Genomic DNA, 15099 nt, shown 5'->3' on the forward strand with positions numbered 1-15099 from the left:
CTTTTACCGTCTATGATAAAACTTTCAATTTAGGTACCGACATGGATAAGTGAATATGTCAAATTACCTGTTATTATCGTTTAAAATTAGCATGTGGTTTGATGACGAACGGGAAATAAACATGTCACGGTGACATTTATCAAATGATTTCTAAAATATTAAGTACACACACTACCTCTACCTATCAACCTTCTTCTTCTTTTAAAACATGGCCTCCATCAAATCTATGATCATCTTGCCAATGTCAAGTGTCTTTGTTCAATAGTAACTTTTAAGTGTGCTCGTAGAGCATGACGTAGTTCGGTAGTTGCATTTAGTAAAGAGATACCTAGCTGGACTTTACTCAAAGCCACGATGGATTGCCGCGTGTAACTGAAAACATGGTTATACGCGTTTCAAGATTAGTTTTCATTAGCTGCACAATTCCACGATAGTTCACTGCATAATAAGCTATCAATATTACACTTTAAACAACATTAATGAGTAAAGCACAAAAAAATATTCTCGAGACGTCTTCGCCATCTTGAATCTCAACGACTACCCCCCACCTAGCAACCTAAATCATCGAATTCAAATTGGTTTGACAAGCTTATGAATTTTTTTTTTCATTGATGTGTAACAAAGGTTTGCGTTTATATATCGAAACTAAAGGAGAATATATTGAAATATTTACGTTTTGTTTCAGTTATATGATTGTAGGTTTAATTTTTAATAACATTTCGAAAAATATGTGGAAGTTATAAAATTCATCCAAAATTTCTCATCGTAATTTTGGGGTACTGTTCAAATTCTACCGACCCAGTGACACGACAATTTTAAGACTTAATGTCACAAGCTATGGTTAAAACAAATCGAACAGAGCCCCAGCCCAGCACGTTATTTAACAGTTTATTTTGATCGCACATGTGTGCGACAAAACGACAATTAAATCGCAAGTCCTTGGCTACATCCGACGTCCGGTTCCCACACTCAAGCAATTACATGTATGGAATAAAGTAACTAGCAAACTAATTAGAATTTAGCTTGATAAATAAGCAAGTAAATATTGTTTAAGTATTGCACCAATACCTAAAATAAAAAGCTACAAAGGGACCTTAAAATTCAACCTAGGTTTTCCTCTTTTTTCTTTCCTCTACATAAGAAATCATAAGATATTCATTGATTTAGATTATTTTTTAAATACCTAACATTTGCTTCAACAGTTAGGCTTTTTCTAAGCAACGTTCTTTCATTTTAACTGCTATTGGCAAGCATTTTTAATTTCTTTCTTCTATCAACACCTTATACAGGAAAGTGACTCTAATTTACAATCTCAATTTGGATATTAAAAAATGAGGGCGAAATGCCATATGACACGACTATAGTTGTGCCTTTCGTGAACCAATAAGCGCGAGCCATCGTATTAAAAGCAACATCAAAAGATTTAAAAATCTAAATACCATTGCAAATGTAAAGATTTGAACATTTAAGAACATGAATAAAAAAAATCGTGCTCTAAAATAAATATGTCGCTGCCCCACGCGTTGACAAAGCTCTTAAATCGTAATCATGTAATCATGCGCTCCGCCACAGATATAAATAATTAATCCGTTGAAGTCTCATCTGAAGGGATTGCCGCGTGTGCCCCATTAGGATAATGACCCAGAATCTTTCCGGACACGGAATTTACAACGACTTTCGCACGTTAACAGATTTACCCTGTTCTGTACCCTGTTTTATCGATTTTCCGACGCCTTTGTTATGCTGGCCGTCACAAAACCAGAATCCTGACGGTAATATGTCGCCTAATATTGACAAGATGAGAAGCTCAGAGAGGCCCCATATGCTTGTCTTGCAATGTCTGAATAATAGCGATATTTTTTGACAATAACAATATACATAATGGATATATACAGATGATTACTATAACTAGCTTATATCTAAAATAGGCCCTTGAGGCATTGTACCAAGGATGCTGGCGGCATTTCCTCGTTGTATCGCAATACTGATACGTTGTGCGATATTTTTATATTTCTAGATCAGTTTTTGTGTAAGCCTTGCGCCTTTTTTTTCTGCCCTGACGTTAATTCGCCGACATAAGAGCTTTGGGACATATTTTTGAGTAACTTGTGCGCACCTATATTTTTACACTTGATTGTACCATCTTTAACTATCCTAGGCGTATGATGTATGGAAGGTGAAAGACTACAATCTCCATAGGCAGAACTGTTGTAAGTGTCCAGATGTCAGCTAGACACTTTTGAAGATCGCATGTATTCCTTACCTCTACCTTCCATAGTATGAAGGATATCGTTATCCACATGACAATTCTCAACAGTTAACACCGCTTGATAGAAAGTGACTTATTTTGCCACTATCACGCTATGACGGATATACAGATATTGACCATAACCATACATATGTAATATAGGGACACAATAGTATAGGGACCTTCTTTTGAGGACTACATGTTCATTGTTTAGAAGGTATAGCTACTCGCATGTCTTTTCCCGAACGTAATGACAGTGGCCAGTGTATATTAGTATACCCGCTGCCTATTGCTCAACCTGAGTCACCCACGATTTGACATTAAATCTTAACCTCATTAGAATCTTCCGCCGCCGGCACTTCAGAGCGGCCGCTCTAATGAATCATGACCACCAATTGGATTGATTGTCTATGCCACGGTACTTTTACGGGCTTTGGCGGTCGTAAATATTTATCAGTCTACTCGCAAAAATGTGGGAGGACATCGAAGCGCAAAAATATCTGCTTTCAAGGTCAAAACAAGGTTTAGTCTTTGTTTTTTTTAGTTTTCTATTACAGGTCTACTTTCCCCCTACATATATCGCGCGTGACTGTGTCGCCGGTCGATATTTAAGAGATGGACGCTGTCTTATAATAGTCACGTGATCAATGGCTAATTTTTTTACCCTTTCTGTTCAATTTAGCTGAATTGTATGACTTATTATTATCACGTTTTACATCTGATTCGGCCAAATAAGATCTTTGTTTTTTAAGTAACCCCTCGCGTGGAAAACTTCCACAGCGGAAATGTTTGTTTGCTTAATATAATTAACAGAAAGCTACATTTCTAACAACTCATACATTGATTTATTTATTGCTAACTTGAGTATATTAAACGGAGACTTCTTCATCGGAGATGAAGTTTTTTTACCATAACAGTTTTGAATGACAAACGGTTAGTTTCACTAGACTTCAATCTACCGGGATTTGGAACGTCATTACCTTTTGATTGTTTTCGAGCTCCCGATATTCGAAAGGTAATCACGGTCCATATCCCGGTCGATTTAAGTTTTTTTACCATGTATGAATATTGGCCGAGTGTACTGATTACGCTGAAGGTCTGAAGTGCGAAGCGCAAAATGTAATTCTATCTTGTTTACGACTTTGACCCCAATTGGTCCAGTCTCACGGGCATTAGTATCATATGTGATTTTATTCGCACTTAACAATCTGTTATTTATCGTCATAAAAACTGGGCTCAGAGTAAAACATACATTATTTATTTTTAGCATCTTCTGGGGCTAAGTTTGTCCCGTTTAATTAAAATGCCGAATATTTTGTCATCGTAATAGTTGCACAAGATTTCAAATAGTGTTTTAAGTTTCGCTACTGTTAAAAATATTCATTTTTCAATATTTATATGGACTCAAAACAGTTCCACTCAGTATGTGTGCTTATGTATTTGCTTAGGTACTACTTAGAAAACTCAGTAGTAAATTATTACTACATTTAGGGATTCAAGCTGAATTTTTTGCTTTCCTTCGGCTACCACAATCACATGGCGACCCTATCGCACTATCCATCGAACAACCAACACATCGTATAAAAACGACCAAATGTACATCGGATAAAAAAAACTACGAGGTGAAGATACTTAGTTACCTAACTCAACTCCGCTTCATAATAATTCAGACTTGATCTTATTCATTTCAACCGTCGCAATTCCTCGTCTGGTGTGAACATTATTTATAAAACTCGCTCGTCAAACCCCGGCACATCGCAGCGAAAACGGCAAAGAAACAATTGCGTTCAATTGAGATTCTGCCCTGAAAACATTCAATCTGCACAATTAACACCTCTTAACCCGCTCCTCGATCGCACGGCAATCAGCACCACGAATTAATCTTTTATACGTTGTTCCATACATATTATTCACATATTTTTTGCATTTGAAGGTCTGGAATACATTCGATGTCGTACTACCTTTTAATTATGAATTAAGCTTTTAGTTTAGAGGTCCATTTAATTTGCATTTAACATCGGAATAACGCGGCAGTATTTTGTGTCATTTACGCCAGATTAAGATCTGACTCAAAATACTTAATAAAGTTTATAAGATTTATAAATATAGTAAGTAGTTCACTCGGACTATATTCTAGTATACTATAATATTAATTTACAGTACATATGGGGCTACTTTATAGCACTAGTGCGAGAAGTAGCATATTATGTTACTGTGTCGAACATTTAAAGGGCCATATGTACTGTAAAACGTTGTACGATACATGTGCGAATAGGTAATTCGCAACTCGTGTCGATTTAAAACACTCCCTTCGGTCGTGTTTTAATTTATCGCCACTCGTTTCGAATTTCCTATTTTTCGCACTTGTATCGTAATGTACTATTCTGAACTCATTACAAGCATATTACCACCACCTTTATCAATCAGGTTGTGTGGTCACATGAATAAAATATATAAAAATTTAAAGTAGTCAAATAACATGATAGGCTGATATCACATTTGCCATTCCCGCATATCAAAAACAAGTTCGCACATCTCTAAATTAATTTGCATAGCAACCGTGACACTAATAATTCGCCATAACAAACTCATTCATAACGAAAAATCCTTTGCCAAGGCCGGCCGTATTCACACACTCGCAGACTGGAGAACCACGATTCAATTTACTAGTAGATCTCACTCGGGTCAATTAAAGTAGCAGATGACAAGCTGCGTGACTAATGCTGTGGGCGGCCGTGGGAACTGCTCCAGTTTGCTTGTCTAGTTTATTGGTCTGCCTGGCAGTTAATCTGATCTGATCAGTACGTAGTCCCTAGAACCTAGAAATCTAGATTTTGAATATTACTATGACCTGTCTTCGGAGTATGTGTTTGTACTAGTGTAAAAAGATTGCTTGCGTTGTTTGGTCTACGCAGTGTAGTTTTTCTTTTCTTTTAATTTTTTATATATCCAACTATTACAAAAATGATTGTAACAGAGTATTTAAAAAAACTAGTAGTAATATCCTGATCTTTATCAGTCCACTTAGTTATCTTAAAAAATCTGGCTGCCTTCAAAAATCTGGCCCCAATTTATAGGTTATTCCCATATGTCTTACTAAACTGAAAATGTAATATTCATTATCCAATCATTCTTAATTAAAGCGAGAATTTATAAAATGTGCATCCTGGAGGAACTCAAATGTAATATGTAATGTGATGGACCAATGCGGGCGTTTCGAAATTAGAGGTAAAAAATATAAATATCTTCGAAACCTGAAATAAATCTATAACATGTTGATTCTTCATCCAAATCATGAAATCATCCAAAAACCACTTGCAAAAAGAGACTCAAGTCCGTTTACCTGAAATCGGTCTAAAATCCGTCGCCCGCGCATGATTGGCCCCACGCGAGGAAGCGGCGTGGGCGGCTCGGTCGTGAGAACTGCTTTATAGGATAACTTGGTGGATTGATCCAAATGCATCTTCAAGAACAGTCACTTCTCACGTGACAAATAGATTTGCATTTTTTACATATGAAAAGCGCGGTGATAGGAAGGTGTATCCTGATGTCAAGATGTCTTATCCTTTCTGATGTCTGTTGTCAGAGCTCAGAGCAACATAACTTTGACTCTTAAAATAATTATATCTAGAAAACTGATGCCAAACGCTTTCTTTATTTTCTTATTTAAAAAGGTATTGTATCCCTAATATTATTTTGTAGGCACACAATCATGTGAGGTATAAGAGACACAAGAAAGGGTTGCTTAGGTTCATTCCCCACTTAAAAACTATATCATCGACTTCTTGTAATTCAATCCATGTAATACTTTCGCAACATCCCAAACACGACTACAATTACATATAATAAGTGCATAGTAAGTGTCGATTAGAAGCGTTAGGCGTTAGCCAAACCAAATCGAGTAAACAGCGTAATTAGTAACTTCCTCTAATTTGTACAAATGAACGCTGCGTTAATTAGAGTTGATAGTTTTCAATCGACAAAAATAATCGCTAGGAGCTATTTAATAAGGTCATATTAGGCGTAGGTACTTTATGATTCTAATGTTGGACCGTATGAATCCCCAAAAATATTAACTTAATCCATAATCAGGTTTGGTCTGAACCCTTTAAGGTTACAAGCTCTTTCTTAATTTTAATGTGTTTGAGTGAGTTTAAAAGTAGAAAGGTCCGAGTCCGGGCCGACGCAACCGACACTCCACTTGCTATGACAGGTGACCGGTGATCACATAATGTCCTATAATATTTATTTATAAAAAACGAGGTGTCGGACGCCTCGGTCCAGACCAGGGCCGTTCTAACGTGAGTCATTCTTTATTTAGTGGGTCGAAAACATATGAGTATTTAATATTATGGGTTAAACATAAAGAAATCTACTTACAAGTAAATATTTGAGGATTTTTTTATAACAAGACAACTTGTGTCTTCCCAACGTCAACGCATTTACTAACCTACCTACTCAGTGACATAGTGTTAAACAAGAAAACAAAGACATTCTAAAAACTCACATTCCGCAAATAATCTGAACTCAGGAAGCTGCGACCTCACTGACACCGCGTGCCTCTGCCGATGCAATTGGAAGAGAGACCCACTGTGCTCTGTGGACACATCACAGTGGCGATAACAGCGCTCCGTAGACTGCCTGTCACCACGATAACAGTTCTTGCTAACATACCTAGCTGTGTTTTACTGAGAATTTGATAAAGCACAATGTTTCTTTTGAAACGAATTAGGTTACGTGTTAGACCAAATGGCAGTTGATAAAACTCGTAATTTTGAAGATGTTATTATTTATGTGATGATTTCTAATGTTCGCAGCTTATTCAAATTCACCTTTGATAAAGTCTGTTTTTAAAACTTTAAAGTACTAAACCATAATTTTCCTATGTAAGAAACAAATGAGCGTTCTATACTATTTTCTATGGGTAGTAAATACTTCATAGTTAAAACACAGACTGTAGTTTCGTAATGGATAAAAAAAAGATAAGACTACGATCCCTAATAATTTTACAGCGTTTCTATGCAGGTATTTTTTGACAACCAGTTTGGCATAGTGGGTAGTAAACCTGCCTACTGCTTGGGTTCGAATACCGGTAAGGGTATTTATTTGTATGATCTGTGCTCGTCACACAATTAAATATTTGTTCCTGAGTCATGGGTGATTCTATGTATTTAAGTATTTATATATTATACATATTTATAGTTGTCTGAGCCAACAACACAAGCTTACTGAGCCGTTTTTTTGAGCTTACTGTGGGGCTTAGGCAATTTGTGTAAGAAAGTCCAAACTTTATTTATTACTATTTATTTATTTACTCTTATTATCGCGTCATCTGTTTACGAAAGTGTCTCTGATATAAAAATTGGCTATCTACTTTTCTAAAGCCATGATAGATTACCTATCAAATCTGTTTGTATCTTCGCACTTTTATTACATGTAAAATATATATGGATGTTTTTGTCCGAAATAAAATGCTTTCATTTCATTAATTTCAAAATAATACCTGCGCGTGTTTAGATTGAAGTGCTATTCCATTACCTCTTTCAAGTACAACCTTAAAAAGTATTTACTCGTAACCCAACAAGTTTTATAAATAAGTGTAAACTGTTTCTCTTTTTCCTTCTTACACATGTTCTTCCTTGTTCTGTTGCTATTCTGTTCTGTTGCTGTTTTAGTTTTAATTTTGGGTGCCCTGAAAACCAGTGCCGCGTCTCAGACACGGCTTATGCTGAGCGGCATCCTATTTGGTGTACGTGTCATTATTTACTTTGTTGTTCTTATGTATGTTTTCACGCCATTAAATATTTTTCTATTCTATTCCATTCCCAATTACATTCTCCAAAAAGTATTGTTACTGATAAGGTCTTATCGATTCTCAAACCTAACTGTAACATTTGTTAAAAGAATCGTAAGTTCAAGCCCCAGTTTCCGGTAGACGCAAGCCGATGCCGATACCACCCAGGCGGTAACACGACACTCGGATTGCTGAGTATATTGATTGGGATTAATAAGCGCATTGAGCTTGCTGCGCGGGAGTTCAATGCGAGCCGCTTTGGCGGTCACGTTCATCTGTACAGCTGGAGTAGTCAAAATTGTTGTCTACAAACAGTATTCCTGTTGTAATTATGATATTTTTTAAAAGAAAATAAATCTGATTTTGTATTCGCCGAGGCCCAATTGACACAAAAAATTACGTTAAGGATGGCTGTCAAAATAGGTGTCACTTATTAACTCCACTCGAGTATTTACTCGATGTCAGTCTTATTTGAGACTGACACTGTTTTTATCACACTGTTTCGTACACAAATACGATCATCATACATATCCTTAACGATATCGATTCTAAGCGAGATGTTGTAACATGTTCATTGCCTGCATAAAACAAAAACACCCAATTAAACATGTCAACAAAACCATTCGTGTACAAATCATTCATTCAAGCCGCAAATAGTTAATCGTTGTCCCATTGTCCATTCACTCGATGACCGATTCGATCCAATAATAAGTGAATGGATCGGGTCCATTGATCGTAAAGACGGTATTGTCTTCTGGCTACTAATTGGTGACCCGCGGCGTGTTTCATCTTGATAATTCTTAGTAGGTGGCAGTAAATACTGTAATGCAGGAGATTGCATTGACGATTCGATATGTATTTTCGCATGGTGATCTCCACATATCATCATCATTATGAACTAAGAGAATAAATTGAATCGTAGATAAGTTTTTTGTCAAATTTCCTGTCAAACGTAACTTTCTCTATCTTCCGTTCTTTTATTACTTATTTATTATTACTGTATTCTGAATACATCGATAATCGACTGAAGATGTAGCTTGTACGAGTACGTGTTTAACACAAGAGAGTTAAATTACCATGCGACAATGATCGGTAATTATTTATTTACGCCCACCTAATATTTATTTGCAACTTCATAAACACACATTTTCTCAAAGTTATTCTACTTCTCAGATTTACAATATTCACGTTTTGGTTAAACAATTCGTGCATGTACACGAATATTTAACAAAATATGTCCGAAATTGAATATATTCGTAACAACAGTGCGTCATCATAAATATAACCCTTATTAATCAACCCTATCACCTCACCAAAAACAATAATACTAATTAGAGGGTAGTCGCCTGGCGCCCCTCGGTCGAGTTGATTCGATTAAAGTGTAATCGACGAGTGACGATTCAATCACAATCGATTGCTGCGATGCACTATTATTTATTGGCTTCCTTTGTCACTGACAATATAAATTGCATTTATAACATGGGTTTTATTGAAAGGAATTTACACATTTTTTAGTAAAGTAGTGTACTGTAGTCTTACCCCCTTCGTACTTAGCAACCTCTAACAAACCTCTGTTAGATTTTGTTTATTTCTAACAAATATAAATTTAGAATGACGGATGAACAAACGATTATCAACGGTTTGTTAGATTTGATAAACGTTAATGAAGAACGCCATTAGCGTTTATCCTAGTTTCATCCTTCATATTGCCCCGGCTTTGAAATAATTTTATTTGCCATATTTTAGTTTCGCACATAATACAATTTAATTTTTGTCTTTAAATGATATCTTAGAAATATATTGAGCATTGAGACTTGAAATAAACAGTGAATTAAAATTTTACATGTATTCGTTTAACCACGGCGCGGGGCGCGTGCATTGTCGATCTCTATGGCGATGCGATTCCTTAATGCGGAATTCGGACGTCGCTCTGATGTGCAAGCGGAATATCGCTATAATACGTGCATAGCGTTATCTCGCCCAAACATCGGAGCGACAAGCGAATCGCATTCATTGTGATAACCGCCATAAGGTCGTGCACACGGGATGTGTAGACGAATCTAGCCCGTGTGTAACGGTGCCGAAGGAAGGAAATCCTCAATATCCTCCAAATTGACCAGGGAGACGGTGACAGTAAATCCCAGTTAAATTTGGACACTAAGAATCAGCACGAGACTCTCGGAAGTGGTTTAAAACACAAGCACATAGTATATAAACAAAAATGACAAATTTCTTGTTATTCGAGTAATTATGAAAGATATCAATCATATTATTAAATGAATTCGATGATTTAAAGAAATGTAGATTATAGAAGAATATAAAAGTACCTATTTCAAGTTGTAGAATGCTGGATTGGACCAACACGTGGATCCTTTTCATTAACTTGCAACTGTCTTGAGCTTCTTCAGCTTTCAGCTTCTTCAGTTTCATCCTCAGTTCAGTTTCAGTTTTTCTATCTTTTTATACTATTTACTTTAATATTTGTCATTCTTTCTGTTTTTTTTTTCTTTTTAATATAGGTGCCTTAAAACTTTTTCCCGGTTTAATCATTAAAACCTGTTGCTCTCAGCAATGTCATGGCTAAATTTTCTAGTTGGCGACATCGCCAAAACAGTTTACATAAATGTGACATGGGGATGTTGCCAAAATATTGCACTTTCGACTGAACATAACCAGACCAGACCAGGGTACGTCCTTTGGACCCGGGTACGTCCTTAAACTACGTTCATAAGAGAGGTATGGACATTGTGAATGTCCTCTCGCTTTCTGTGGAATGTCATCTCGCTTTGTGTGGTAGGGCACAGCACAGCGGATGATATTCCAGATCTGGAGCAGAGCCCAACTGGGGATACTTCCCCACACTACACGAGGAGGTGGACAAGCACTACTCCACACGTACTCCTCCATCTTACAGAAAACCGCAGCCAAATAGCACTAGACCCAACTCATAGTGTTGTGTTCCTGCCGATGAGTCAGGTTGCCAGAGCTTAACGAGGGTGTGAAGTGTTACGGTCGGCAACGCGCATGTAACTCCTCTGGAGTTGCAAGCGTACATAGGCTACGGAGACTGCTTACTATCAGGCTAGCTTATAGCGGTATACTTGTTTGCCACCGACGTAGTATAAAAAAGACTAGTATTGGCTGTGATATTGTCAAGTAAACAGTTCACATAGCATCTAGCTCATGACTTGCACTGGCACAGGAAGCGATGTCCAATTGGCGTTGTCAGCGGCAATTGTGATGAGCGCCGGACGCCGGCCATTGATTCCGCTGGCGCCATTCGGCTGGCTTTGTTTTTTAACCATAGACTAGAACAAGCGGACAAACAAAGTATAAAACAAAAAAAATAGTAAAAGTACTAACTATTTACGACGTATATTACGGAATAAAACCCTGAGATAATTTTAGGCAATTTTTTTTTTTCAATTCCACCTGTAGATGAAATTTTCCAATTTACGATTGCATGAAATAATCGCTTCATATAAAAGTCAAACCAAATTCAAAAATAGGAAAAAAGTTAGTGTTGGTGAACTGATATTCATATTTTCTAATGTTTTACGTGACGTACATTCGAATGTTATTATTATTAATCAATGTGTCATTAAAATGTGTTAGGTTTCCTAAAGCAAACAAAATAAATGTCTAGCCTTTGTATTGGAAAAAAAATCTTATTTTTACATCTGGCTATCCTTTCTGCCCAATTTCTAAAACCGAGACATTTTTCTAATATTCCGTCATCTCAAAATTTTTGATAACCAGCTGTGACTCAATTATCTATAAATAGAAAGTTAATTGATCATAATTGGCGCGGACAAGATCTATTATTAGACGGTTTGATTGGTCTATAAAATGGCGGTATTGTGTTAATTTTGGGATTAGTAACAACGATGCAATGGATGTCAAGGATATGTGACACATCCGCTACTAGCATTTAAGTCTGTCTAGACTCTTCTGGTAATTTAAAAATTCCAATAATATCTAATTACGCATTAACGACAATGAAGATTATCTTTTTCTGTACTCTTCTTTTCGGTGTCAAAAATAAATGTGCGATTGTCTCTCGGCTTTTACATCTCAAACTTTACAGAGGGCTATTAATCGATATTTCCCATGTGTATATTTATTTTTACTCATGATTTCTTCTTACTCTCATTATCATATGTGGACACAGGTACTCACAAGGAGGTTCTGATTATAATCCCCATGCTGACCCATTGAAGATTGGGGACTATATTTCACCTTTAAATCTCAAGCAAATGAATGCAAGTCACCGTTCAAGTTATTTTCGTTCACCGGAAAGTAACAGATAAATATCACATGATATTTCCTACACAAGTTCAGGGATACTCGATTGCACGATCTGCCCTGGCTCTTCGAATAGTTTTCTTAAATTCATTCATATTATAAGTCGATTTAAATTGAAGCACGCGCAGGAAACCGGGCAAGACAATCCGTGCCGGCGGGCGGAAGACAGCGATTCGGTGGCGCCAACTGCCCTAATGCCTCAAGTGCCAAATAGCCTGCTTGACATAATTGTGATGGACTGTACGTTCGTGATTCATAAAAGACGATTTGTTTACAAGGTTATAGAGAGTGTATACGATATGCCTATAAAGATACATATAGTCGTGGAAGGCAAGTAAATTTATAGGTATCGATTTTTCACGGTATGAAATATGACCGATCAAGAAACTTTTAATTTCTTTTAATCAACTTACCGTTTGTAACAATCATTCATTTTAAAAATTACTTATTTTAAGAGAAATAGCTAAAAAATAATGAATTCAAATCAAAAAATCAATCTTGATGTAATTTCCAATGCTTGTATTTTTTAGGATAGTATTTTTGAATACGATCTCAAATAAGTAATTAAGTATAACTAATTACAAGCGATACTTACAAAACAAATACTGTGATTATCTTGTATCTCAAACGTAAAATATTTTAAAAGTAGACCATACGATAACGCACCAAGGTTGAAGTTAGTATGTAATTTACTTCCAACATAATTCTTTTGGATTTTCAAGAGATGTTTTGATTATGAAATCTATAATCCTCATGTAATCCTTTTTCCATCACGTGTTAAAGATTTGTTTTTATGATTGCATAAGTTTGGTACAAAGTAATGGACGTAATACTAGGTAATAAAACATTTTTTTAGTAATAATGTAAGTATATATTGCCTCCAGAATACAGTTTTCTATCGGGAAATTAAAAACTTGATAAAACTTCATTCTTATACTACTTATCTTACACATTTTTCTCCTTCCTTTTCAAATGTTTTTAGTTGTATTTTAATAAAGTATTTTATTCATTACCTGTACCCCTAGTGTAAATAAATTCGATTTCGAAACGTGACGTACGCGTTTGCGTTTAGTCTCATTTTGTATTGGATTTAGAAAGAGCGCGCCAAGCGGGACGTTTTGGAAACTCAATATCCTATACAAAATGAGACTTAACGCAAACGCGTTCGTCACGTTATGATGTCGATCAAATTTACACTAGGGGTACAGGATTAGGCAACAGACTTATAATAACGTTTTGTAATATTCATTACATAAACCTCTTCCAAAAACCCTTCAAGAAAATTCTGAAACGATCAAGAAGTTAAAACAAGCTTCACATTACAAGATCACGTGTTGCATATCTACAAATAAATCAAGCATGTCATTAAGATCGGCTATGAAAGGGTCGAGCCGAGGGCGCGACACAAATCAAGGCACTTCGGACGGACATTCAATTGGGTATATGCGACGTCTGTCTGTATCTGCGATCATAATCACGGTAGTCACTTCTCTGAATTGTTTAAATGCGAAATTGTCACGATGATAGTAGCTACTTTCTTTAAGTATAACTGCGATGAATAAATATTAGGAGACATCTTACACAGATCCACCTCGCCCCTAAGCGACGATATACCAATACGTATATAGATAAATACATATATAGAATACACCCATGACTCAGGAATAAATATCGGTGTTCATCACACAAATAAATGCCCTTATCGGGATTCGAACCCGGGATTATCGGCTTCATAGGCTGGGTCACTACCGACTAGGCCAGACTGCTTAAAAATGATTTCATTTCTTAATAACTTAATCTTGGGTGAAAATATTATATTTAAGGGTCTTGAATGTCATATAGGTATGGCTATTTTTGTAGTACCTACAAAAAGCAAAGTTATGAGCTTAGTATCTCTGCATAGAAACATGTGTAGTGCATCTAAAATTTCAAGAATCATTTTAATTTTAAAGGTTAGCTTATCAAGTTTTGACAATAAGAATATATACTCGTTATCTTTAAAATATACTTAAATGTATCCGTTCAATGACAGATGTGATATGACTCACAGTATTGCGTGCCACACACAAGAGGAAAATAATCTCTGATTGAAATTGTCAGTTTGACTGATCGGCCCAAATCAATAGTTTGCATGCTAAGAGTAATTGGAATGAACTGTCCTCTACCACGCATGTCACTACTTTGATGTATCTTAAAATTAAATGATATGTTTGAAAGATTGATTTTTAGAACAACTGGTAATCAAAGGTTGACTTTATACCGGAGGGTGTTAGTTCGACAGCTTTCCACTGAGATCACCAGGCCCCGATCGTCACTACTAGAATTTTCCAAGTTGAATATACCTTCCATTCAATCTTTAAATGGCTTATCACTGACTATTTTGTCGAAAGGTAACACGAATGCAGTTAACTGATTCTATCTTTTTGTCCACAGGAATTCTAGCGAGTGAGGCTCTTCGGAACAGCCTAGGCCAAAACACCTGGTCACCAGTTCCTCGGCCGGAGCCGAGGGCATCTCCTCCTTCACACCATGACGTCTATCCTGTCAGAGGTAAGAAACATAATAAATTGGCTGAAGTTGAACTTCGCAAAACTACTATCTACACGTACCAAACCAAGTATTCTTTTATTATAGATCGTGTCATTCACGAAGACGCGAGCCTTGACTCATATTGCAATGTTATTAAAGATTAGATTTGACAAATCTGCGCGTCATCATGGATGATACGAACTGTAATATCAGTTAAACTTAA

The 15099-nt window shown here is 36.3% G+C and overlaps 1 protein-coding gene across 2 annotated transcripts in view; it reads left to right on the top strand.

Annotated features, from left to right (window-relative positions):
- Positions 1-15099, top strand: part of LOC133517560 (zinc finger protein Gfi-1b) — an 80508-nt gene that overhangs the window by 12549 nt on the left and 52860 nt on the right. For both annotated transcript variants that reach the window (XM_061850874.1, XM_061850872.1), the window contains exon 2: positions 14781-14897. In XM_061850874.1, coding sequence (XP_061706858.1) covers positions 14781-14897 — 117 coding nt within the window. The remainder of the gene's footprint in view (positions 1-14780; positions 14898-15099) is intronic.

Source organism: Cydia pomonella, chromosome 5 (genome assembly GCF_033807575.1).
Source record: "Cydia pomonella isolate Wapato2018A chromosome 5, ilCydPomo1, whole genome shotgun sequence".
NCBI lineage: Eukaryota > Metazoa > Arthropoda > Insecta > Lepidoptera > Tortricidae > Cydia > Cydia pomonella.